At 37.2% G+C, this 23,856-nt stretch overlaps 1 protein-coding gene across 1 annotated transcript in view; it reads left to right on the top strand.

Annotated features, from left to right (window-relative positions):
- The window catches only part of LUZP2 (leucine zipper protein 2), a 204,765-nt gene that overhangs the window by 118,035 nt on the left and 62,874 nt on the right, over positions 1-23,856 (top strand). Inside the window, exons 6-7 of the mRNA XM_009288871.1 lie at positions 19,291-19,353; positions 22,672-22,734. Coding sequence (XP_009287146.1) covers positions 19,291-19,353; positions 22,672-22,734 — 126 coding nt within the window. The remainder of the gene's footprint in view (positions 1-19,290; positions 19,354-22,671; positions 22,735-23,856) is intronic.

Here is a 23,856-nt window from a genome sequence, read left to right as displayed (position 1 = left end):
GCAGCAATTAATTCTTATTATGAAATCCTTTTTTTTTTGCTCTTTTTTTTACAATGCTGTCACCTTACTTTAATTTTACAAGAAGATAAAATGTGGCATGGGAATTCATTGTGAATAATGAATACATTATTTTTAGCAAGAATGTAAATATGACATAGCAAAGAACCAGTCAAACCCAGAACTGCTGAGACAGATATAAGGATGCAGCGATTCAATACTCTTCATGAACTACATCTGCAAAGTCCCCCTACCTATATAGGATGCCTCCTTGGTATACTCTACAGAATCTAATTTTGTTTTTAAGCTTCATGCTGCTCCTTTAAGCATCATTTCAACAACACACAAGAACTGGCTCACTGAATTGGCTCATATGATTATAGTTAATTGCATCCTTTTCTGGGTCAGAGGGTGACTGTTTTTCTGTGGCTGCAAAAGGAGAAAAAATAAAATTTCTTGAACTTTCTATTGTTGCAACAAACAAAAGCAGATCTAGTTTGATTGCTAAAATATGCACAGCTAAATTAGAAGCAGTATTATGGCATTGCATTTCACCAAAACACTTGCTTAGGTGGAAAACACACTGTAAATATTTTTCTCTTCATTGATGCAGATTCCCAGTGACTGTTGCCAACTCTTGTTTTTGTCGTTTGGGTAAAGCCCCAACTTATTTACATTTGAAAGAGGCAAGTGTGTATGTGCAGTTCATAGTAATCTTATTTGCACTGCATTGCTTACTATGACTTACATCCTCCGCGCAGAGGGAGTACAGTGTAGAAAACAATCAGTTGGGTAGCACTTTGTGTACTACAGATTGCATGGTTGCTGTGCGTTCTTTAAAATTGTTGTAAAATAATACCCAATTGCTGTGGTGGTTTAAGCTCAATGAATGATGTAGAAATCAGTAATTTTAAGTTAATTGTTTTTAATCATTAAACAGCCCATGTTTTTTCCTTTGGAAAATGTTTGATTTTCCTTTAGTCATTCTGGTCTTTCTAATGTAACTAGAAGTAGTCCTGCAAGTGTTAAAAGGAAGGAAATTATAATGCAACTTTGCACTAACCTTTGGGGTTTTTCTTCTATTATTGTTAGTGATGCTTTGGAGCATATATTTCTAGATCTAATTCAGATTTCTTTTCAAGTTTGATTACATATCCTTTTAATACAGCCCAAGTGATATTACTTTGTTCCATTCAATTAAGGTTGAGTGTAAAATGGTCTTCTATGTTTTTCATGCTGTAACCCTCTTACTTGCAAAGGGGAGTGGAGGAGCCAGACGGGACGCTCAACACTGTAATGTGAAGTACTGCTAGTCTTTGCAAGCTTATAAGCAGAACTATATATTTATGGAGAGAATTCAAGACCATTTCCTTAAAAGATAAGGACTATTGATGTTTGGTAGGTGGCTTAGAGTCAGAAATCTGTGTCTTTTATAGGGGCTGCAGCCTTTTTGTTTTGTAGAAATCTTAAGGAAAGGTTTTTAAGCATATGAATGCATTTATTTTGTGATTCCTAAAGTAAATGTTTAGCTTCTGCTGGGTTTTTTTTGTTTGTTTGTTTTTGGTTGTGGGTCATGTTGGTGGGGTTTTTTTGTTTTTTTTTTAATAATCTCAGGAACTGGGCTTCTTATTTTACAAATATCAGTGTAAAAACAGTATTTGTACCTGCTAATTTTAATAAGCCACTAATCAAATCTGCAGCTGTATAACTCTTCTACTTTCAGGCCTCAGCAGAGGCAATTCAGCCATCTTAAGGTCCCAACAGAAGTTTGTGAAGTGTTTGGACAGTTAGACCGATTCAGTTTCATCTGCTGAGCTTTGCATCAGGATCCCTAAAGTACACAAGTCTTTGCTGATTCTCTTACCTGGTTAAGCTGTGGTATCAGCATCCCCTCCGAGACGGATGCCTTTGCTGCAGCATGGGTGATGATAGCTCGGTTGGCTATTCTTCTTCACTAGCCCCTAATCAAGATGCTGATTGTTCTGTGCTTTATTTTCCCCTTTCCTCACTTGCCAAATACCTTATTTCTCTGGTTAATCAATTATTCCAAAGAACAAGCAGTAGGACCGATTCTTCTTAAACAAAGCAAAATGAGATATTATTAGTTGTGTAAATATAGTAAGTGTAATCGGGAATAGGACCACATACCTGCCTGGCTTGGCAGATGTAATATCTACATCATGATTACGTCATGTCTTGGCTGTTAGTATTTCAAAGCATAGTTACTCATATTTGCCAGAAATATGAGTCTATGAATTTAAATCCTGAACTTGTGGGAATTTGGAATGACACAGTTTTATCAACGATGTGGGATTTGGATTTTGAGAAAAGATTATGGATTCCAAGACATGCAGCTGTTCAGCAGTAAGTTCATTAAAAGATTGCTCCTCTGAAAAATCCAGCTGCATTCAGAAATATTGAAATACATTTTGCAGGTAAAAACATACCACTTTTAAATAGTATGCGTAGTCAGTTGTAGCTTTAAGAAGCATTCATGAGAAGTACATCTCCTATGACCTTGAGCCAGATCTCTAAGATAGTTCTGAAAAGTATATGGGCATAAAAGTTATTAAATTTGCTGGGCAGATGCATTACTTAGATTGCCTGCCTGTGACTGACAGACCAATATTCTGTCTGATATCATCAGATTGGGTAAATTACATTTTTACATCCTTTCTTTTCCAAGACAAGTATTAATGCGAAATCTGCTGACTGTCAAATTTGCTTTCTTGTCCAAAGCTATTAACACTTAGTTTTGACTAAAATAAAAAGGAAAAATGTAATAGGTATTGAAATATAAAGTAGAGTTGAATGAGGGGGAAAAAAAAAAAAAAGAAAAATTAATCCTGCACAGATTTTTGTGAGTACTGTTTTAAGAATAAGTGTCCTGAATGTTTGTGTATTTTGTGCAAAGTGGAGAAACTTCTATAGAGGGGATTAAAATTTATATACTTTTCCTTCCATGACCCTAAAATGCCAAAAAATCTGGGATTAGAGCACCCCTTTGAAAAGATGACTATGTGGGTATTGGATCTGCACTCATTAAGAAAGAAGCCAAGCTTAGATCTTCCACAGTCTCAGTGAGACGCAACACGACAGCTCTCATTTTGTGAGTCTGTGAGGTAAAGGTGAACTGCTGAATGCTGGCGAGGCTGAGACCTGCCCAGAAGCACCGTGTTAGTCTCATGAGATTTTAATACTGTGGATTGAAGGACTAGAGAGCAGAGACAGAGAGAGAAGATGAACGAGCTTTTATGTATTTAAAGTATTTACCTGTGTGGTTACAGCTTTTTGTGTGTGACTTGTTTGCAACTTGGATTTTATACAATGTTGAAAAACACAACACTCCCCCCCAAGACCTGTTGTCCTGACACTTGCTTAGCATTAAATCAGTGTAATTCGGTTAAGCGATTTCATTTAAGCTACCTGACTTTACAGCAGCTATTTGGATGCATAGTGAAGAAAATACGGATCTCTTGCGCTGTTTTTGTGCTTATTGTTTTTTCCCAACTCTTACTAGCTTATTTCGCTGTTTTCATGTCACTCCAGAATCTGCACCTAATGAGCACGTGGTTGACACACGTGGCCTTTTGCTTTCTGTGTAAGCCTTTTCCTCTTATGGGAGCAGTAAACAGAACTGGGCTGTTCTACGTAATTTACCTCTCCCCGCCTTTGTAGAGGGGGTATCGTTCATATCTTTTGCTTCTGTGTGCGCACATGGGTTTTCTTAATATATTGTAGGGATAAGTAACACGTATTTGTCATTCATTTTGCTTTGCTGCATTTCCTGGTACTTTATTCAGATAGCAGACCCCTTTAGGATTGTGAAGCCTTTGATGTTGGGGTAATGCTACAACAATGTTCTCCATGGTTGTAGCTGCATTTGCCAGCTCCCAGAGTGGAAATTTCAGGCTAAGTTATAAGTTTCATGCAGCTGCATGAAGATTTCAGTGTTTGTTAATTCAAGGCTCTACACAGGAATGATGGACCTGGGGCATAGTCTTCTTAAATCACCAGGCAGATAAATCAATTACTTCCCCTCCCCTCCTTTTGGTCTTACGGTTTTGTTTTGTTTTACGCATAGCTTTGTCATCACTTTGTCGTCATCATGTCAGTGTGTACTTGATGTGGTTAGCCAGCACTGCTAACTCATGTCTGGGGGCAGGGGATGTGTTCTCAACTCATGACTGACATTGCACATACTGATGCAGTTCTCAAAGGATGGACTGTCTGGCTGAGTCTCTTCTGGTTTTCCTGGTCTGTCTTAGGATAGATTTGCCTTCCTCTTTTTGTTTTGGCATGTGCAATGTTTTAGTCCTAACCAGATGAGGTTTTTAAAGCATTTGTGATAGTTCTCCAAATGCGTAAACTTTCTTCAATTTTTCCAATCCAGCAGTATGTAGTGTTTTCCCATCTTAGTTCTGAATCCAGAAGGAATACGGAGAAAGTGCAACTAGGCATTAACTCCAATGTAGTTTTATGCATCAGTTACCACGTTCAGCAAAATATTTTGCATCATGATAATCTCAAGGAGGAACATAAACATTCCTTACGCACATTCATAGTCCTCCGAATATTTTAGTGGCTTTGATGTTGAGATGGGAGAAGCGAAGAGCTATCTCTCTCTTACTCCACGGATTTTTTTGGTTCTATTTTTAACATGAAAGGTCTTGTGAAGGTTTAGTTGAATCAATATCAAAATAATTGTTATTATGATTAATATGCCTATATTCTATCCAGCAAAATAACAAAGATCATAAATCTAGAAAATGGCAAGTCTCTGTTTCTCATAAAGCATGTTTCCAGTCCTAAAAATACCTTGCCAGTGTACATAGACTGCACTTAAGCTACACAAAACACAGCCAAACAGATTTTGTAAATACCATTTATCAAACTATTGAGTTAAATACAATTTTGAGTGATAACGTATTGACAGTAGATACTGATTTTTTTTTCAATGATTAAAGTAAGGAAAAACAGGCTCACAGAAAGTTTCCATCTGCAAACCCCTCTCCTGTGCTTAAAAGACAGAGCAGTCTCTAGCCCGGAAGGTAAGAGCATAGCATCGTTTTTACTGGCTCTATTGTTTACCGAAGTATGCTTTGTGTGCTAAATATTTTAAACTGTGATGCCATTCAAGGACAGATGTAAAATCGTGCAGTTCCTTTCAAACTTATTCAGAGAAGATTTTAAATACTTTGCTAACACAGCCTTCAAAGTCAGGCCTTGAAAGCAAGGTCTTTTCATTGCTACCTGAGTAGAAGGAATAATTCCTTAGTCCTACTTTACAGATGCTGGCTGTTGTCAGGAGGCGAACACTCAGTAAATCCTACAATTTCCATTGACATGCATGTTCTGTTCTCTGTTACTAGGTCTTGCCATGCTTTCCAAATGGCTTTCACTTGGATATCTGAAGCAAAGGGGAAAATAAAACAGTAGTCTCGGGGGAAAATCTAGACTCTTTTTCATGGCCACCATGAGCAACTGCATATATGGGCCATCAGGGGTAGATAAAGTATCTGGGAATATTCAGCAGTCCATTTGACTAAGTGGTGGCTACCATCCGAAATGTCTGAGTCTGCTGTTGTGGAAATTATAGCTTGGAAACAACATGTGATTTATATGACCTGTACAACACAACCATGTAATTGCAAGACTGCAGATTCAACTTCAGATTATTCATGGCTATGTTTGCTTTCTATTTAAAAACACGTTCTGTCTTGACACATTTTGACTGTACAGATCTTTACATCTGTCAGATGACTAACACATGGTCTGTGAGGTTAAGGTAGGCAAACCTCTTCCCATCTAGCCTCTCCTTCTGTGTGTGTATGGAGTTGAACGCATAGAGTTTATCCTCTCCTTCTGTGTGTGTATGGAGTTGAACACATAGAGTTTATCATTGATATCACAAGCTTGTTCTTTCTTCTAATTCATCGTTTGTCCTTATTACACCATTTGCAGTGTAACTACACACATTACTATTTACAAAATACAACGTGTACATTTACACTTGACATGTCACCAAAGTAAAGCTAGGCTAGTAGACTGGCTGAAAGATTGTATTTTTATTTCAGAAATTTCCTTAAAAATTTAAGGGATTTTGGTCTTATCAAGACTCGTCAAAGACGATCAAAGGACAGTTAAAATAGATCAGAACGAAATATATTCTGCCATATCTCCTCTGCTTTGGGAAGGTAAAAGTATGGCAAAGAAAGGCAAGATGCTGTTTTAGGGATGCTAATTCAACATGCTAGGCATTGCAACGTGACTGGACTCATGGCTGAAGTTCTGACATATAATGCTAATAGTAACTTGAATTGAATGGATTATGACCTAATTTATGAAAATAGGTTTTCAAGGAAGTTTTGGTATCAAGCAGTCTGAAACTTGTTTTGTTGCAGAAACTATATGGAACAAAATGTGAAGTTAATCAAGAATTATAGAAAATTTTTTGACATTTAAATACAGTAAAAGGTCCCAGTGCTTTGTGGCAAATTACTTTTTGCAGCTTGCACATCAATGCAGCTGTTCAGAGAACATTATCAATAATAGATGACATTTGGAATGTGCACAAAAGCAGTATGCCAGGAGATAACAGTAAAGACTAACAGTCTGGTTAGAGAGGAAAAGACTTCTTTTGAATGCTGACTTACTTTCCGGTGTATATTAAAAGATACAGCAAAATACTAATAATGCATTTTTCTGAAAAAGGGAGCATGTGATTTTCTTTTGTAGGCACAGTTCACTGTCAAATTTTGGAGTTTTTGCCAAATGTTATAGCCTGTTGGGCAGAGATTCAGAGTAGAAAACAACATGTGTGCTTTGATATTTTAAATATTTGGGGCTTTGTCCTTTTTAAAGTAATTCAGAATTGCAGTCTGCGTAATTTCACAGTTACACAGTACAACCTCTATTGTTTAATTATGTATTGTCTGAGGTAAATGATCAAAAAACTCCCTTTGACCTTTGCTGAACATCAATACTGAATTGAGTTATCAACATGAAAAAAATGTGTAGTTTATCTGATATTTTAAATATTTGGGGCTTTGTCCTTTTTAAAGTAATTCAGAATTGCAGTCTGCGTAATTTCACAGTTACACAGTACAACCTCTATTGTTTAATTATGTATTGTCTGAGGTAAATGATCAAAAAACTCCCTTTGACCTTTGCTGAACATCAATACTGAATTGAGTTATCAACATGAAAAAAATGTGTAGTTTTTCTACAAGGAAATATATTTTGTGGGAATAATTTCAAAGAACTTTGCATTGTCACATAAAATACTTCTAAAAATTGCTGTTGTATTAGCGTTGTCCTAAGAAAATGTTTATTTTATAATATTATTACCATTTTAGGGCATGACCCCAAGTCTCACAGAAATCCCTCCTTGACTTTGAGGTATTCACTCAAGTCCATATTCATGGCAGCATTAATGAAAAGGAGATATTCCTGTCAGAAATAGGAATAGATTAGCAGATGACCAGGCAGATCACCTTCTATTCCAGATGTTGTTAGAGGGTGGATGTCCCATGTCCTCTTGATTGATTAGGCTCTCTTATAAGTACTAAGAAATGTTGTCTTCAACTTTTTTTTATGATGGTTTTTAACTTCTGGAGTTTTCCAGTGAAATAGCTTTTGTTTTTTATTTTTTTTCCAAAAATATTTAGTTAGTTTATAGATATGTTATTTACTCTCAGAAACCAAAGAAGTTGAAGCTGTACTCAGAGCCTTTTTTTTATTTTTTCATAAGAACCCTTAGCAGCCCAATATGAAATATCTGTATCTTATGTTGCTGTACTGTGCTTGAATAGGGGGAAACACTTTTCAATAATGTGGAAAAATAGCTCAGTTTAAGCTTAGGATATACTCCTTTCTTCCTCCCTTCCCAAGAGGAGGGATCCTGGCATAAAAAGGTAAGTTCACTATCATAGGTAGGTCAATGATTCCTGAAGAAATAGTGTTAATGGCTCAAAAAATGTCAGTCGGGTCTTCTGAATTAGATCCTACTCCTGACTTCTCTTCATCTTGCTGAATGACTTTTAGGAAATAATTAAAGATTCATGATGATTGAATTAGAGTTCTGTGCCAGTAGAGTAAGAATACCCCTAATTGCCTATGCAAACTGTCCTGTGCCTACATTTGCATTAAGTAGAGCTATTTACTGATTTACTCCATGCTGCTTATAGATGGCACAGCCTCCCTGCTAATGCAGCTGGGCCACTTCAAGGCTGAAGATATCTCATGTCCTGCCAGCTTCAAACATAGGTAGAGCTTGTGTTGCTGCCTGCACCCGATATAGCAGGACAGTGGATGGTGTTTAGCTTACGCTTCTGATGTTTTGAAGGTGCGTGGATGTGGCTCATGGTTTTGCTACACGTGCTGAGTGTGGTAAATTGCTACCATGATTTGCTTAACAAGATATAAGAGAATGTGAACTCATTTCTACTTCATCTGTTCCAAAGATGGAGCCAGCGTCGCATTGCCTCCTGATATGAACTCTATCCTTAAGAGAAGTCTCACCTTTCAAACCTTGTAGCACTGTTGATAGTGCCTGCATAGAATTTGTGAATTAAAAATAATATTTTAGAAAGTGCTGATATATCCTAAGATGGAAATTATTATACTTCTGGAAATGACTTTGTTTTCTGTAAGTGTGGAAAGACCATACCAGGACAGAGGCAAGAAGAAGGTATTATCTGGTACCTGTTATGTAGGTACTTACCTCTCAGTATATTGAATGAGCACAGCATGGTGGAAATATGTTTCATATGTGAATCAATCCAGTAAAACTGCCTCTGGGATATCTATCTCCTGATTGAAAGATATTGTAGTAGCTTCTTCAAAACAGCTGATGTATATTTTAGATGTCAGTAGATCATATGTGCAGAGCTGCTTTTAAAAAATTAAATACATTGGCCAAAAAGTTCTGTAACCACAGATACTCAGTGCACTGCTACTGAGAGAATTCAGGAGACGGAGCCTATTAATATTAAAGCGAACCTGAGTGATGTGACTCCACAGAGAGCAGCACAAATGTATTCCTTAGTCATCTCCTGCCCTTCTCCTTTCATAACTATGCCATTTATGTTTTAAGACAGATGTTGACAATTCTGGGATGCAAACGTGCAAGGATCTGCTTAATGCAGCATTTCATCCCCTGCTGCTAGTACAGCAGAAAAAGTGAAGTTGTAGAGCAGAATGCAACCAGTATGACCCTTCACTCTTCTAGTGGTAGAGGAGCTTGGTCTTTTGAAAGTCAGAAATGCATTTTATATTTAGATTATTTTTATTTTCATGTTTGGTCACATTCAGAATGCTCTTTTCATTTCTGTCCCCTTGCCTTAATAGAGCTCTCGCTGAGGGTTTCAGAGTTTTTTTGGGTTTGGGTTTTTTTTCTTTTAAGCCTAAGATGCAGCTTGCAGCAGCACCAGTTTCTTTTCACCATTCTGTTCACAAATGTCGAACAAATGAAGTGAAGGAGCTTCAGGCGAACATCTACCTAAGTGTTCTGCTTTATTGATCCCACAAACCATCCCCAGGGCACTCAGCCATGTCTACCAAAGGGAAAGATCAAGGAATTGTCAGGTTTCTTCTCTAGATAATCTTGCGTGGCATAGGCAATTACCCTTCGTTTCAGATATAAATTCTGTAAAATGGGATTCTGTATTTAATATGCTGCCATGTTTTTAATTAGAATATCTGACACAGAAAGAATTAGAAATGGCGTTTGCTTTCCAATAACAAAATCCTGTTGAAATGACGGAAAGGTGTAATTGAAAATTAAATCTGTCCAATAAATATTTTTGTGTATTATTTTCCCATCATGAGCTATCTTTACTCAGAGATAAGGAAAATAAATGGCCCGGACCCCTTACAATCCAAAAGCAAAGAACACCCTGGAAAAAAAAAATACTTGGTCCAGCACACTGATTTATTGCTGTAACATAGAATCCACTGTTTCTGAGTGATGAGAGATTAAGAGAATTTTTCCCCACTGAACTATATAAAACATAAATAGAAAAGATTGCATGTACCAACATTTAATATTGCATCCTAACCCTATAAACAATAATAGTCAATGAGGAACTTTTTTTCTAAAACCAATTTTTTTTTGTCTGTGAGTAGGTATTTGCAAACTCTGGCAAAATATTAATATTCAGGTGCGTGTTTTAGCAAGTGTTAAAAGTTGCCAAATTTCAGTTATTTTGTATAAAAAAAAAGCTTTGGATTAAGGAAGAGTGAAGCAAGTTCTCAAGTATTAGAGAAGTATCAGTGTACTATAATCTTCCTTTTACAATGCAAATCTGTCTCCAGTGCTCTCTTTTTTAAAAATTGTTTTATTTACATTTTATTTACATTTTATTTACATTTATTTTATTTAGATGTGGAAATGGAATGGAGCTGCATCAGGGGAAGTTCAGATTGGACATTAGGAAAAGGTTCTTCCCTGAGAGGGTGGTCGGTCACTGGAACAGGCTCCCCAGGGAAGCGGTCACAACACCAAGCCTGTCAAATGTACATTTTATTTACATTTTATTTACATTTATTTTATTTAGATGTGGAAATGGAATGGAGCTGCATCAGGGGAAGTTCAGATTGGACATTAGGAAAAGGTTCTTCCCTGAGAGGGTGGTCGGTCACTGGAACAGGCTCCCCAGGGAAGCGGTCACAACACCAAGCCTGTCAAATGTCAAGGAGCATCTGGACGATGCTCTCAGTCATATGGTTTGGTGTAGTCCTGCGAGCGGTCACAACACCAAGCCTGTCAAATGTCAAGGAGCATCTGGACGATGCTCTCAGTCATATGGTTTGGTGTTAGGTAGTCCTGCGAGGAGCAGGGAGTTGGACTCAGTGTTCCTTATAGGTCCCTTCCAACTCAAGATATGCCATGATTCTATGACTTTATTTTATTTTATTGGTACATGGTGGTGATAGCAGGGAGAGACAAGCTGCTTACAAGTCATAGTGAAGACTCTAAACTCCACCTGGCAAACAGAAGGAATGAGGATAGCTCCCAAATGACTGTTCACCATGAAGGAATTGCAGCCTTCTGAGTAGGCATCATTCTCCAAGTGATCCTAACTGTGAGGACTGGACAGGAAATAAATCTCACCTTAGATGAGAGCTGTAAAGCAAAACCTGTTGTGACTTGGAGACACGCAATTCAAAATACAGGCTAAAAGGGATGAAAAACAAACCCCACATCTTTAAATGTAGTGCAAAGAGTAGTTGAAATATATTAGTCGTTACTAAAATTAATGTCTGTGAGCATAATTTTAAAGAGCTTTTCAACCACTTTTTTTACCTGAAGAGCTAGTCCCAGAGACTGCCGGATAGCTGGTGACTGAGTAACTGCATTATGAATTTCTCTTGAGTTCAGAGCACAAGTATTTCTAATAACAATCATGAATGATTGAGCCCTGAAGTGACTTGATTCCTTAGATCCCATCACACATTTTTAATATAAAAGACTGCTGTGGAAAATCAGCATCTTAACTCATTCTGTAAAAACATTAAAGTTTTAAAACACAGCAGCAGTTCTCTAATCCTGCTCAGAATGCAAATGGTTTGTCAGTGAGTAACAAGGGAGAACATCTTAAATCCAACTGCCTTTGAAGAGCACTTAAACACTTCATCTTGGGCAGGGGAGAAGTGTCTCACACTAGTCTGATACTCCTGTGCTTACTTGTGTTCTGAATGAAGTCTCAGACACAAGATGAGCTACAGTTCTATGGCTGACTGGGGTTTGGTCTGCAACTAGTTATCTAGGCAACTGAATGATGCAGATACTAATACGGCAACTAGACTGCGAATTAAACCTTCCTATTAGGTCATTAAACAATAATTTTCAATGCAGTCTATCAATGATATGCGCTTTGGAGACACAAATCCCACGTAAACCATTAATTTTTGTAGGGATGAGCTTTTATGGAGAAGCCAGTATTTAGACTTTCTGTGTGGAAACATTAAAAAGTTGAAACATATGAAAAGATTCTGAGGAAAGAGCATGTGCGCGAGGAAGGCTAGATCGAAGATGAGTTACTCTGTATTCACACAACAATATTGTAAGGCAACAGATGAAATGCAATTTTTAGATACAGAGAACCTTCTAACTGTCTCTAAGCTGCTGTTTCCTTTTCAGTGGTAAGCAGCCTTGCATTTACGCACTGATCTGTTCCACAGTTAGGATGGAATCAAATCTCAACATGTGTCACAATTTTTTCCTGTGTTATACTGCCCAGGTTTTTTTTGCATGATCAGGTGGGAATGTGACTAAAAAGTTACTGTCTGTGCTGGATCCAATCCAAGATGCTGCAATGTGTTAGCTTGTTATGACTTTAAATATATATATATGAATATTTATCTTCCCATGCTTACATTTAGAGAAAGAGATAAAGAGATTGGAAAAAACAAACCAAACCCAAATATTCAAAATGTATACTTTTCTTTTTGTTATTCTTATTCTCTGTCTCCTTACTCTGGTTCATTTAACATTGTGCTGTCATTGTTACGGCAACTGTTTTATGATGCAGCAAAACCACGGTTGTAGCCATGGCTTAAAAGACATCTTCAGACAGCCTCATGCCACTTCACTAGTGCAAAACAAACAAAGCTTCCTTAATGGAGAGATTTGGAGGTGAGGCACAGCAACAGCAGAGGCTACCCGCAACAAACTTCACGTAAGGCAGGACGGGAGTAGCAGTGGTGCGTACGGCAGCAGCTGCCTGAAGTTATCGGTCGTGTCATCTGGCAAATGTTAGATAGCTGATAAAGTACAGAGAGAAGATAGTGGCGTTGCATTTCAGTTTTACGCGATGGGATTGTATGGGGCACAACTGCAGGACATACTGTGCCTCAGACTTAAGGAATTGCTTATTTGCTAGAGCAGAGACTTTCATATGAAGTTGAGCTATTGCTGTGCATAATTGTCATATATGCACAAAAATGAAGGGATACCAACAAAACCCATTTTTCTCAGGAGGAAGCTCTATGTGCCTAGCTGTGTTTCTGACTCTGCCCTTCCTTTTCCCTGTGTGCTTCCTCGGTGCACAAATTATTCCAGATTAATGTTTGGAAGAGGTTGTGGACACAGTACTTCTCAACTAAACAGCAGAAGTGTGTGCTCAGTTCACTAGAAGACTCTGTTGGTGTCTGGGCTTCCCCTGCACGCCTGGGGATTCATGCAAATACTGTGCTTCTAAATAGTTGTACCTGTGACCTGTGGCACTCAACACAAAACTCTTGCTAAAAGCTCAAATTGAAGATTTTTGTGTCAACTCCTTCAGCTCAGCTGGACTACATGAAATTCAGGAGAAAAAATTGCAGCCTCTAGTACTAAGAGGGATAGATATGCGATATGCAGAGGAAAAGAAATGTATACTGTTTGTTTGGGGAAGCTTGCTCTTATGTGCCTTTATCTGTAATGTAAGAGTGTAAGACAGGGGGACAGGTTACGGAAAAAAACCCAAACCAACAAAACAGGACACTAAAAGTCCAAATATGTCTAAGCTTACAGCAGCAACAATGTGATGTGTTTGCTGGGGTTACCCGGTTCAGCTGTCAGCTTCTGGGTGTTGCATGTGCCTCCTAAATACAACACAGGCAGAGGTGTCGGAGGGCATTCCTGGGCACGGGGAGAGGCTGAAGCCTGGCCATGGTGAAAGTGGGCTTCTCCCAGGAACTCAGAGCTAGGAGGACAATGGTGCTTTCTGAGTTTAGATCCAGACAGATCTGAAAAATGTGCGGTTCATATAAGCATCATCAGTACTAAAATACACTGATGGGGCAGAGTCATTCAGCTGTTTAGCACACTTGACCACTGAAAAACTTTTGGGAAAAGAGACTCAAACATCCTCAAGAATATCAAGGCAAACTCCTCCTCTTACGAAAAGTCACAATGTCTTCACTGGCCATAAAGGAAAGGTAGAACTGCAGTTCTTAAGGTCTTATCTGAAAAACCTCACATAGTAGAGTGCAGGAAACCCAATTTATCTGTCTCAGAAAGATGAAGGGCCGAGCCAACCCTGCTGGGATTAAAGCAGTCACCCTGTTTCATGCTATATAAAACATTTTTTCATCATCGTGAGATACAAAGCTAATATCCAAAGCAAAATGGGTACCAATACATTGTGATATCAGATAAGTCCAGATATTTGATTTTGGTCTGTTGCTGTCTTCTGAATTCCCTCCTAAGGGCGCAATGAACCGCTTTGGTTTAACAGGAGATGGAAAACAGTTCATCTTGGCAATTGGCCCTGACACTCCTCCTGAGCAGAGTCCAGGTTTCTTTGCTGTTCTTGGGTTTTGGGTTGTTTTTTTTTTTTTTTTGATAGGATGCCCATAAGAGAGAAATGTTCCAGTGATGAGCAGGGGCTCAGTATGGTTTGATTTGTGCTATTCATCAAGGGGAGGCAGAGCCAAATTTATCTTGTATACAACAAACAACTGCTGTCAGACCTCAGATAAAATGTCTGAATTGAAGTTGATTGCTGGGAATAATTTTCTGAGAGAGAAAGTGATTTTCTTTCCTTGAACATACTTTGTGTCCTCATGCTTTCAAAGGCTAGCAGGCAAGCTAAACTTGTTTGGTACTGATGATGTCTGCATTGTACAGTTTGTTCATCCTGGGTTGAGATCTTGAGGCTGTTTCAACGAGCTAATACTGGTGTTTCAAATTATGAAACATAAACGTAAGAGTATTAAAGCACTCACCTGTGTGGCCAGAGGTACAGATAACCTAACTTCAGGAAATGACATTTAAAAATCTGTGCCTTTTACATCAGTGGCATAATTTTGCCCTTCTGTAAGTAGAATATATGGTACATCAGATAAGCGTTAATCCCCATAACTTCAGATTTACAATATTAATAAACCCCTTTAAACTGGACCCGGGGGTAGTTTGTCACATTTAACAATAACAATGCCTATAAACTGTGACTCTTGCCTCATGAGGTGTTTATTGTATATGCTAAATGAGGAGGGGATATTATGAAAAATACACTATGTAGCTATATAATTAATGATTTTAATAAAATGAGTTTGCAGAAAAGGAAGGAACTAAAACTGCAACTGTAAAAGTGCTTCCATTGAGTTGTGCTTTTCTTTTTAAGCTTTGTCCAAAGTTTTCTAACAGGGAGATGAGAATTAAAAAAAAAAAAAAAAAATTACTAAACCCCCCCGTCACACCTTTCAGCCATTACGCATTGATATCGTAAAGAGAAGGAGATAGGAGAGGGAAGGAGAGCTGAATTTTATTGAGATAAAAGTTAGTAAAATTCTCTAACAATATGAAAAGAAAGGACCATTAGCATCATGGTTATTTTTTTCTAAGAATACTAAGGTAGTCATATCTCTGTAGTTTCCTTCTCTCTCCCCCTTCTCTGGAGAGGTGATGTGCTCAGTCTGTCACAGTAGGGAATGCTGCTTTTGTAGTAATGTATAGGTGCGTCTCTTCAGATGTTTGGTGATTGTTTTGGCCGGCTACTGGCCTTTGATTCAGGAGAATAAATGACAGAAGTGAAGGGATTATTTTCAGAAGTTAGGAATAGAAAGGAATATATACTCTTGTCGCCAGCGAACAAGGGGTTTTTTCCTTGAAGGTTCCAGAGGCACACTGGCAAAGCAACTGTGACGCTAATATATACCCCTCTAGCCAGCGAACAAGGGAAGGGGTTCCTTGCAGGTTCCAGAGGCACACTGGCAAAGCAACTGTGACGCTACAGCTGCTTCTATGTGCTTTTATATCAATGGGAGATCTTTAGGCAACCTAAATATAGGGTTACTGTCAATATTCATATAGTGAATTAATCTTCCGTTAAGCCTGGTCTCATATATTGAAAATAAAATCAGAAGTCAAAAAAAAAATGCGAACGTTATGTCAGCATAAAAGGAAAGGAAAAAAAAATGCCCAGGGACTGACTGACAAATCTATTTAGGAAGGAGGCAGAAAGCTTTTCATTTTCAGTATGGAAGCTCTGTGAAGAATATGTTAGCAAAGCTGACAAGCTGTCATTGAGAGTTCTCGCTGTTTTGGAGGACACTGATAGAGACTGTACTCATGTGTGGTACGATTTCTTGAGTGTAGGTACCAGGACAGTAAGAATCGACTGCATGGGAAGCGACAACAGGATTCCTGCACATGTGGCAACCACTGACAGCAGTTTTCTGCACCTGAATTTAGGGATGCACTGAAATTACTGGTGCAAACGAGTTAAAAGATTTAGTAAATGAAGAATTAGATACTACAGTAACTTGGCTTAATGATATGATTACTCCATCTAACAGTTTGTGCTACAAGCTTTCCAAGATGTTCAAACACATTAAAATACCTATTTAGTTTGAATATAATGGTATCCTTTCTCTAAATCTAAAAGGCCACATCTAATTAGAATTATTATTCTATATAATTTTAAAAGAGGCTATTAAAGACATGTTTACAGATACTTAATTCATTCCTCAAGCTTTTATTGTTTTTTAAACTTGAAATGTCCAATATCTTTTCCATTCAGGTACTTCATAGCAAATAAAATGTTTGAAATAAAAACTGTGTAAAATTCTAGTTAGTTTAACTTTGTTGTTGTTGTTCTTTGAAGGATGCTTAATAGGAAAATAAGAAGCATCATCTTGAATCCTTATCTAAGACTTAGAAGTCAGAACTTCTGTCCTGACTCAACAAGCATTTGTAACCTAAAAATCTCATTGATTAATTGATCTGATTTTGAATTGCCCCTTTCTAGCAAACTTACAGAATATGTACCTGATCAGACTCTTCATTTTGAAACATTTAATTCAGAATCACGATCAAATCAAGCTCTATTGTACTTCACACGTTTTTACTGGTATACTTCACATTCTGCTATAGAAAATTATCACTGTTAGTCAGGAGGCAAAGCTATATTTGACAGTGACATGTGATTTGCTAAGTAACGTAAACACTCAAAATTGTAAGCAAGAAGTTGTCATCTACCTCTGAGAAGCTCCTACTTATTATGCTCTTGATAATTGTAACCTTTAATGCTTGCTCTCATTTCTAAAAACATGAAGTGCAGATTAAATCATGACTGTTTTGCCTACATTTTGGTAACCCTGGTTTTTTTGGTGCTAGTAGGCTGGATAACGAGGCAGTATTAGTAAATCCTGTTAAACCTAGCTAAATCTCCAAAATGGAGTCCATCTCCTAACTTAAAACATTTTCATCGAGTTTTGTTTTTGAACTATATTCTTTTGCCAGGCTACCTTGGCACAAAATGTGGAAATTGTGACAACCATCTAATACAATGTGTGCCCTTTCGAGGTGGTAGGCAGCCAGTTCTTCACATTCTGGGTTACTGCAGGGCCTTCTCAAAACAGCACGTGTAGAAGTTACTTGTGAACTGTTAATGTATTAATAAAAGTATTTCTTATAGTAGCTTATGCTTGGCAAAAGGAAGATAAACGAGTAAAAATGTAAGGATTACAACTCCTTCTTACTTTGGTTCTGAAATATGGATAGAGTCTGTTACCTAAACCAACCATTGCCAGGCTGTAGGGGGACTGGGGGATAACGAAGCTGGTTAGTCAAAACAAAGTGATGACTTGACTTCTTGGGTTAATTAAGTGCAATTCCCTAATGAAGCAGTGCCTTTGGCACATCTGTTCGGCCATCACCCCAAGAGGTGATGCTGATCTTTTATGTCAAACCAATCACATCTACTGTGTGATCCCAGTACAACATAGCTCTTTAGATGCACCCCTGGTGAGCAATAGATGTGCTGGCTGTGCTTCATCTCCTTGGCTTCTATTTGGTTTATCTTTGTTCATCTTGTATCTGCTACCCAATTCCCTTTGTGTGGAGCCATTTGTCTTGTTCTGTATTTCTACAGTGGTTAGTACAATAAGGTGCTGCTCTGCGATGAGCTACAACACGATTTTCAAATAAAGAACAAAAAGTAATTGACTGCGAGACTCATGAGGAACAACATTTCTTCTCCCTCCCCACACCCAGCCCTTTGCAAATCACATTTTGTGAGGCAGAATCTGGGTTGTCTCATTCAAAGTAACATCCTAATTCCTTTTTGTTGCATTACAGAACTGTGGGCGCCCGTGTCAAACAGCTGGAAAAGATTTATTGTTTCTGCAGCAATGTGTATTGGTGCATGGTAGATAGCAACAGTGAAACGTCTGAAATGATGTCATATCTTCTCCTTATTTTGGAATTGTGCAAAGAAGGTTTCAAATGGAATTTTAGTTTCTTTGCATTTGCTTTAATGAGAAGGGTGTTTTCAAGAAAAACTCCGAGCTTCTAATTTGGGAAATAAATCTTCCAGTGTTTCAGTGGGATGTGGACCTAAATTTGAACTGATGACCTGGATGGAATTACCCTTTTTTCTCTAATGCCAGCTTGTTCTTGTGCACAGTATTCAAGAAAGCTATTGCTATTCAGTAATAAATACACATTCCTGAAATGTGATGGGCTAGGTTTCTGTAGGTATATTTACAGTTCATTAGCACAGGAGAAGTTGGTTTTGGTGTTCTTCTAATTTCTTTTTAGTGTAAGCATGTTATGTCCAGCACTTGAAGATCTGTTTATCGAATACTTATGTTTCTGAACAGTTTTGAAAGATGTCCACACTGCAAAGAAATCTTCACCCTTGACTGTCAGTTATGGGATAATATGCATGAGGAGTGCAGAAAGAATTACCAGACTATTGAAAATTCATTTTGTCAGGGTTGTTTATTTTCCCTGAAAATGAGAAGAAATACATTTAAAACTCCTAGATGAAAAAGCATATTGAGCTGGCAAAATGTTATCAGGTAGCTAACCTTCTAAAGTTTTTGATTACTTGCAGTTTTAAATTATGAAATTTAGCAAAAAGACCCCATGAATTTGATCATCAAGGTCGAGCGATGAGGTCTTGACCCTATTACTCAGTTGTTATAAAGATTTACTGAAAATGATATTGAGCTATGCAGTTGACATCAGGCAAGGATTAGAGGGTTTTTCTTTCCGTTTTTACCTCAGTATATCCAATCTAAATTGCTTTCAGTTGATAGAGTGTTTTGGAAGGTTTCAATGTACAATCCTCTTCCTGTGAAAACAGGTTTTAAGGCAAAGTCATAGCCTTTTAGAATTCTGTAAGGGAGGATATAGTGCCATGATGCATCTATCTTGTCTTCTTACCTGTGTCTTTGGTGACTTGAAGGTGTTATCCATATATAAAATAAAACTAGTATGATCAAATATTTAAAGGGTCCCTTAATATTTCAGTAACTCTCAGTAATAAAACTCTATTTTTCTTTTTCCCCCCGCAGAACAAAAGCCTCAAAAACAAGCTCCTGTCAGGGAACAAGCTTTGTGGTATTCATGCAGAAGAGGTAAGGAAGGTTCCTCTCTATTCTAAATCTAACACACCCAAAAGAAGCTGTGTCAAAGTAAAGGCTTTTCTACGGAGGTTCTGGTATAGGATATATATTATGTGTGTATGGCGAGTGTTCCTAAAGCGCTCTCATCTCAACTTTTCTCTGTGACTTCACTAGGAGCAATTCAAATGTATTAGAAAGCAAGCTGCAAACTCAAGTTTTAGACAAATAAAATAAAGTTTGGGCATGCTTATGAAAAGTATATATAGCTCTGTAGATGTATATTATACATCTGTAACATATATAAAACTGATTTCCTTCCCCTGATTTCCATACCTAGAATAAGACAGGAATAGCTAAATGCCTTTTTAAAAATAATTTCTAGAGAGAGGAAAGATTTATTATTATTGATTCCTAGAATGTTTCATTACTTCAAGGAAAAAAGGGTCACTTTATAAAATACAGGGAAAGAAATCTCCCCTCTACTGAAGAGCGAGCTAGCAAAGATAGTTGATGATACAAAAGCCCTATTTTTTTGCAAATACATAAATGTACAAGTAACTGCATTAATGCTAGCAGTCCCTTTAGCTATTTAACTTTTCATGAAAGAGGATATTACAATACATGAATCTGACTTACTCTTTTACATGACTTTAGTCATGGTTTTTTACATATATAACTTCTGCAAAAGTCATTGCACCTTACCAGAATGAAACAGAAACGTAACACATTTCTTCTTGACTAAAATTTTCATAATTATGGTTGAACATGTTTTCTTCATTAAAGACTCTATTTTTTAACTTAGAGGTCAAAACTTATGAGGTCAAAGTAGTGATTTCTAGTTACATTAGCTATTTAGCCTAACTGAGGATCTGCAACCACGGTTTCTGAGAAATCCTCAATGGTAGGAAATAATAGGGGTTTGGGGTTTGTTTTTTTTTCCCTAGCTTGTCAAAATCTGTTGTCTTCCTATATCACCATTGTTGCTTTCAAACGTGCCACAGTATATGAATACAAATATATTTTCTTCCCTTGTTTACTGCTAAAAAATTGGCAGTGTGTGCAACATAGCTTTCTGTTTTCCCCTCTTTTTCAAGTTTGTTTTTCCTAGCTGCATAACATCTTGAATGTTTGGTAATTAACTTGAAGATCTTTTCCTTGATTATGTCTCCTTTAATATTTGCAACATAAATGTCTTTAAATCTAAGGTGAAGCCTAAGATTAAATTTAATTTAGTGTAGTGTGACAAGCCTTGCTGTCAGAGAATTTCAGAAAACTAAACATAAGCTAGCTAACTCTCAAGGTAGCAGATTGTGAGTGTATTTTAAACCTTAAGAATCTCAGACTTTATGAATCATCCTGGCAAATTTGTGGCTTTTAAGTGGGTTAGTGCCATTAGAACAAGCAAAGATGCTACAGGAGCATCCTTTTTTTGTTGTTTTTTTGCCAGTTAGGTAGTGTTAGCCAGAGAAACGCAGTGTATTTTCTGCTCTTTAATTAAGTACTATGCTCAGTAAGCATAACAACTGTGTGAAATCAGTCTCATTTAGTTACTAGATCAAATACCCTTCATGGATTGAATTGCCTACCGGGAAGCTCCTGCTTCGTTCTGCTCTCTCAGGCTGCATGCAAACAGTTTTAGTGAGCCCTGTGATTCCTTGTTGTCCAGTTGTGTAGATTGGAACATGCTTGTGATCCTATACAGTTTATATGGCTGGCTTTTCTTCTCCAGGAATTCAGAGCCCTGGATAGAGGAAGGCAGGGTGGTACAAACCTTGGGCTTCCCAGGAGACAGAAAGGGGCACGTGCCAGGGAAATATTCCCAGATGCTGTGGTTTAGAGCTCGTTATCAGCCTGTGTCTAATGATGATCTTATCTGGCTGACTGCCCTATGTCCTCTCCCTAGAAGCACAGAAAAACCATGGAACAACCAAATTTTATCACACAGGATTACAGGTTATATACGTGCTTTTGAGTCACTTATATTACGCACTGAATACATGTTGCTCCATAATTCTTAATGTCATCACAGGTTTGTGATTTAGCAAATGAGTGATACCTTAATTGTAACTCTTAGATTCCTCTATAGCCACTTTGGATACCTTGTATGTCACAGACTGTATACTTTCCTAAGCACAACTCCTAGAACAATTAAAGTTGGTTAAGGTTTTCTCATTGGTCTTCAGTTGATGTGGAATATATTCCATAGCTCTACCGATTACATTGTCCAGATCAGAGGACAGGGCTATTGAGTGTAGGCAATGGACATGTTCTGCTGTGTAGATGAGATAACAGCAGATATAGTTACAGAAGAAAGAAGTGAACTGAACTGATCTTGGCTAGTTGTTTCAGATTTTACGAAATACAATAATCAATTTTTCCTTACTACTTAAATATTTAAAGCAGGTTCTAAAATTTTATCTTTAGATTCATTGATTCTTCCCAAAAGTCTGTCACTGAATTTGACTGCACCGATTGGAAAGACATCAAATCTTTCTAAAAGCTCCAATTTATGAAAGATATACTACCATCTGTAATATGTTATTTTTATGGATATGCTGTTTCAGTAAATGTGGAATAGACTTCTAATCCATTCCAAGGAGTTCTAAGCATTTGGTATTAACGAATGCAAGAAAACTTATTGAATATCAGTTGAGACGTTGATTTCATTAATTAGAAATTATTATTTTAACAGAAATCTTAGATAAAGGGTGAAGTAGTTGAGTGTAGTATAAAAAAAGCACATTTCTATTATATTTTGTTTAAATAAATAAAAGAATGAATAGCCCATTACTTAAAATTATTTTAAGGATAAATTTAACAATATTTAAAGTAAATATCAGCCTAAGCTGATATAAATCAGCATAACTATGCCTATTTTAGAGGACATGTTCACAGAGAACCTAGTTCACTTGGATACTATCTGGAACTCCCTGGTCATGACAAAGAAGAACCTATGCAGCACTATGGAAACTTTTTCCCTCTAAGAAAAAGAAGTTTCTTTGCTTTGAAGGTGATGCCTTCAGTTATGCTTCATGGGAAAGTATTAATAACATCTCATGTCTAAAATGTGTAAGCCAAACGGTTGTCCACAATAGTAGTAACTCATGTATGTTCTTTAGGTGAGTACCATTTTACATTTTCCTTGATGCTTTTGCCTGGTTTAGGCATGCTACCCTGGAAAAGCAATTGACTTTGATTTTGATTATTTTTCTGCATTTTAAAGCTGATCTAGTTTCTGCACATTGTCAGAACGTGCTACCTTTTTTCTCTGATCTGAAAAGTAAATATTTAAAATAAATAACCCCCTGATTTTATTGTCTTTACTTTCAGTCAAAAAAGATCCAAGCCCAGCTGAAAGAGCTTCGTTACGGGAAAAAGGATTTGATTTTTAAGGTAAGTTTTATTTCACTATAGTTAGCTGAAGTGTTAGGGTTAATATAGTATTGAAGTAATGTAGGAGTATGATAGCTGCCTTTATTACTGTAGTTCTAAGGAACTATTTCCTTCTCACCATACTGAAAAGAGCTCAAAACACCAAAGACAGACATAATACCATAATGCAATTTCAGAAATATCATCTGTTTTGGTTGCTCTTTTTTTGCAAACCACTCTTAACAGGGCCAGTGCTTTTTATTAAATTTCTTTCTGGGGCAAGGAAGAAAAGGTTCAACCCTAAAAAGTTGTCTGGTGGCTTTGTTTTTAAATAGACAAAAGCAGTGGAAACTATTTAGTTTATGAATATCTGTATTTACACACTCTCATAGTGTTCTAGTTTCCTGCTGGTGACCAAAATCTGTTGCCCTATTCCATAGATTGTTAACACATTTTTCATCTTTCTAACTGAACAATAGACTATTTTACAGATGGTTCTTGTTTTTTCTTTGACTAGCAGTCCTCCATGGAAATGTCAATTATTGTTAACACTTAAAGTGAATCTTTGTGTTTGTGATAAGCTCAAGCAATGGAATGTTCCTTAGGTCTCTGCATCCAAATTCCATAGGCTGAAACTTGTTTACCAAACCTGAAGCCTCTAGGAAAAGAATGAAATGTCGGGGGTTTATATAATCCAAATGAATAGCCTGTCTAGCTAGCGCATTTAAAAAAAAAAAAGGGGAGGGGAATGACAAAATATACAGACATTTTGCTGAAGGGCATCGAGTCCTTGTTAACACAGGGAGAAGTTAATCCCTGTTATAAAGAAGGAGGAGGGAGATTCAGGTCACCTGACTGGAGGCTGTTAATTGAGCAGTGCTTTTATTCCTGGCATAAAGGATGAAGATAAGTAGTCATCTTCAAAGTGACTAGTGGTAGAATTACTTACAAAGTAATTAATCTCAATATGAGGTCCAAATTGCCTTCTGGAAGAAATTATCTTTCTCTACTGTGTTTCTACTTTATGCATAGTACTGTAAAGATGGAATACGTAGGCCACTTAAAATATGCAGTGTAATTTGTGTGGGTTTGGTTTTTTGTTTGGGTTTTTTTTTTTTTCTTTTTTTTTTCAGGTACAGGTTG

The sequence above is a fragment of the Aptenodytes forsteri genome, unplaced genomic scaffold (genome assembly GCF_000699145.1).
Source record: "Aptenodytes forsteri isolate BGI_AS27 unplaced genomic scaffold, ASM69914v1 Scaffold8, whole genome shotgun sequence".
Lineage (NCBI taxonomy): Eukaryota > Metazoa > Chordata > Aves > Sphenisciformes > Spheniscidae > Aptenodytes > Aptenodytes forsteri.
The sequence above is the reverse complement of the archived record's forward strand: the minus strand, read 5'-3'. Positions and strand labels throughout refer to the sequence as shown.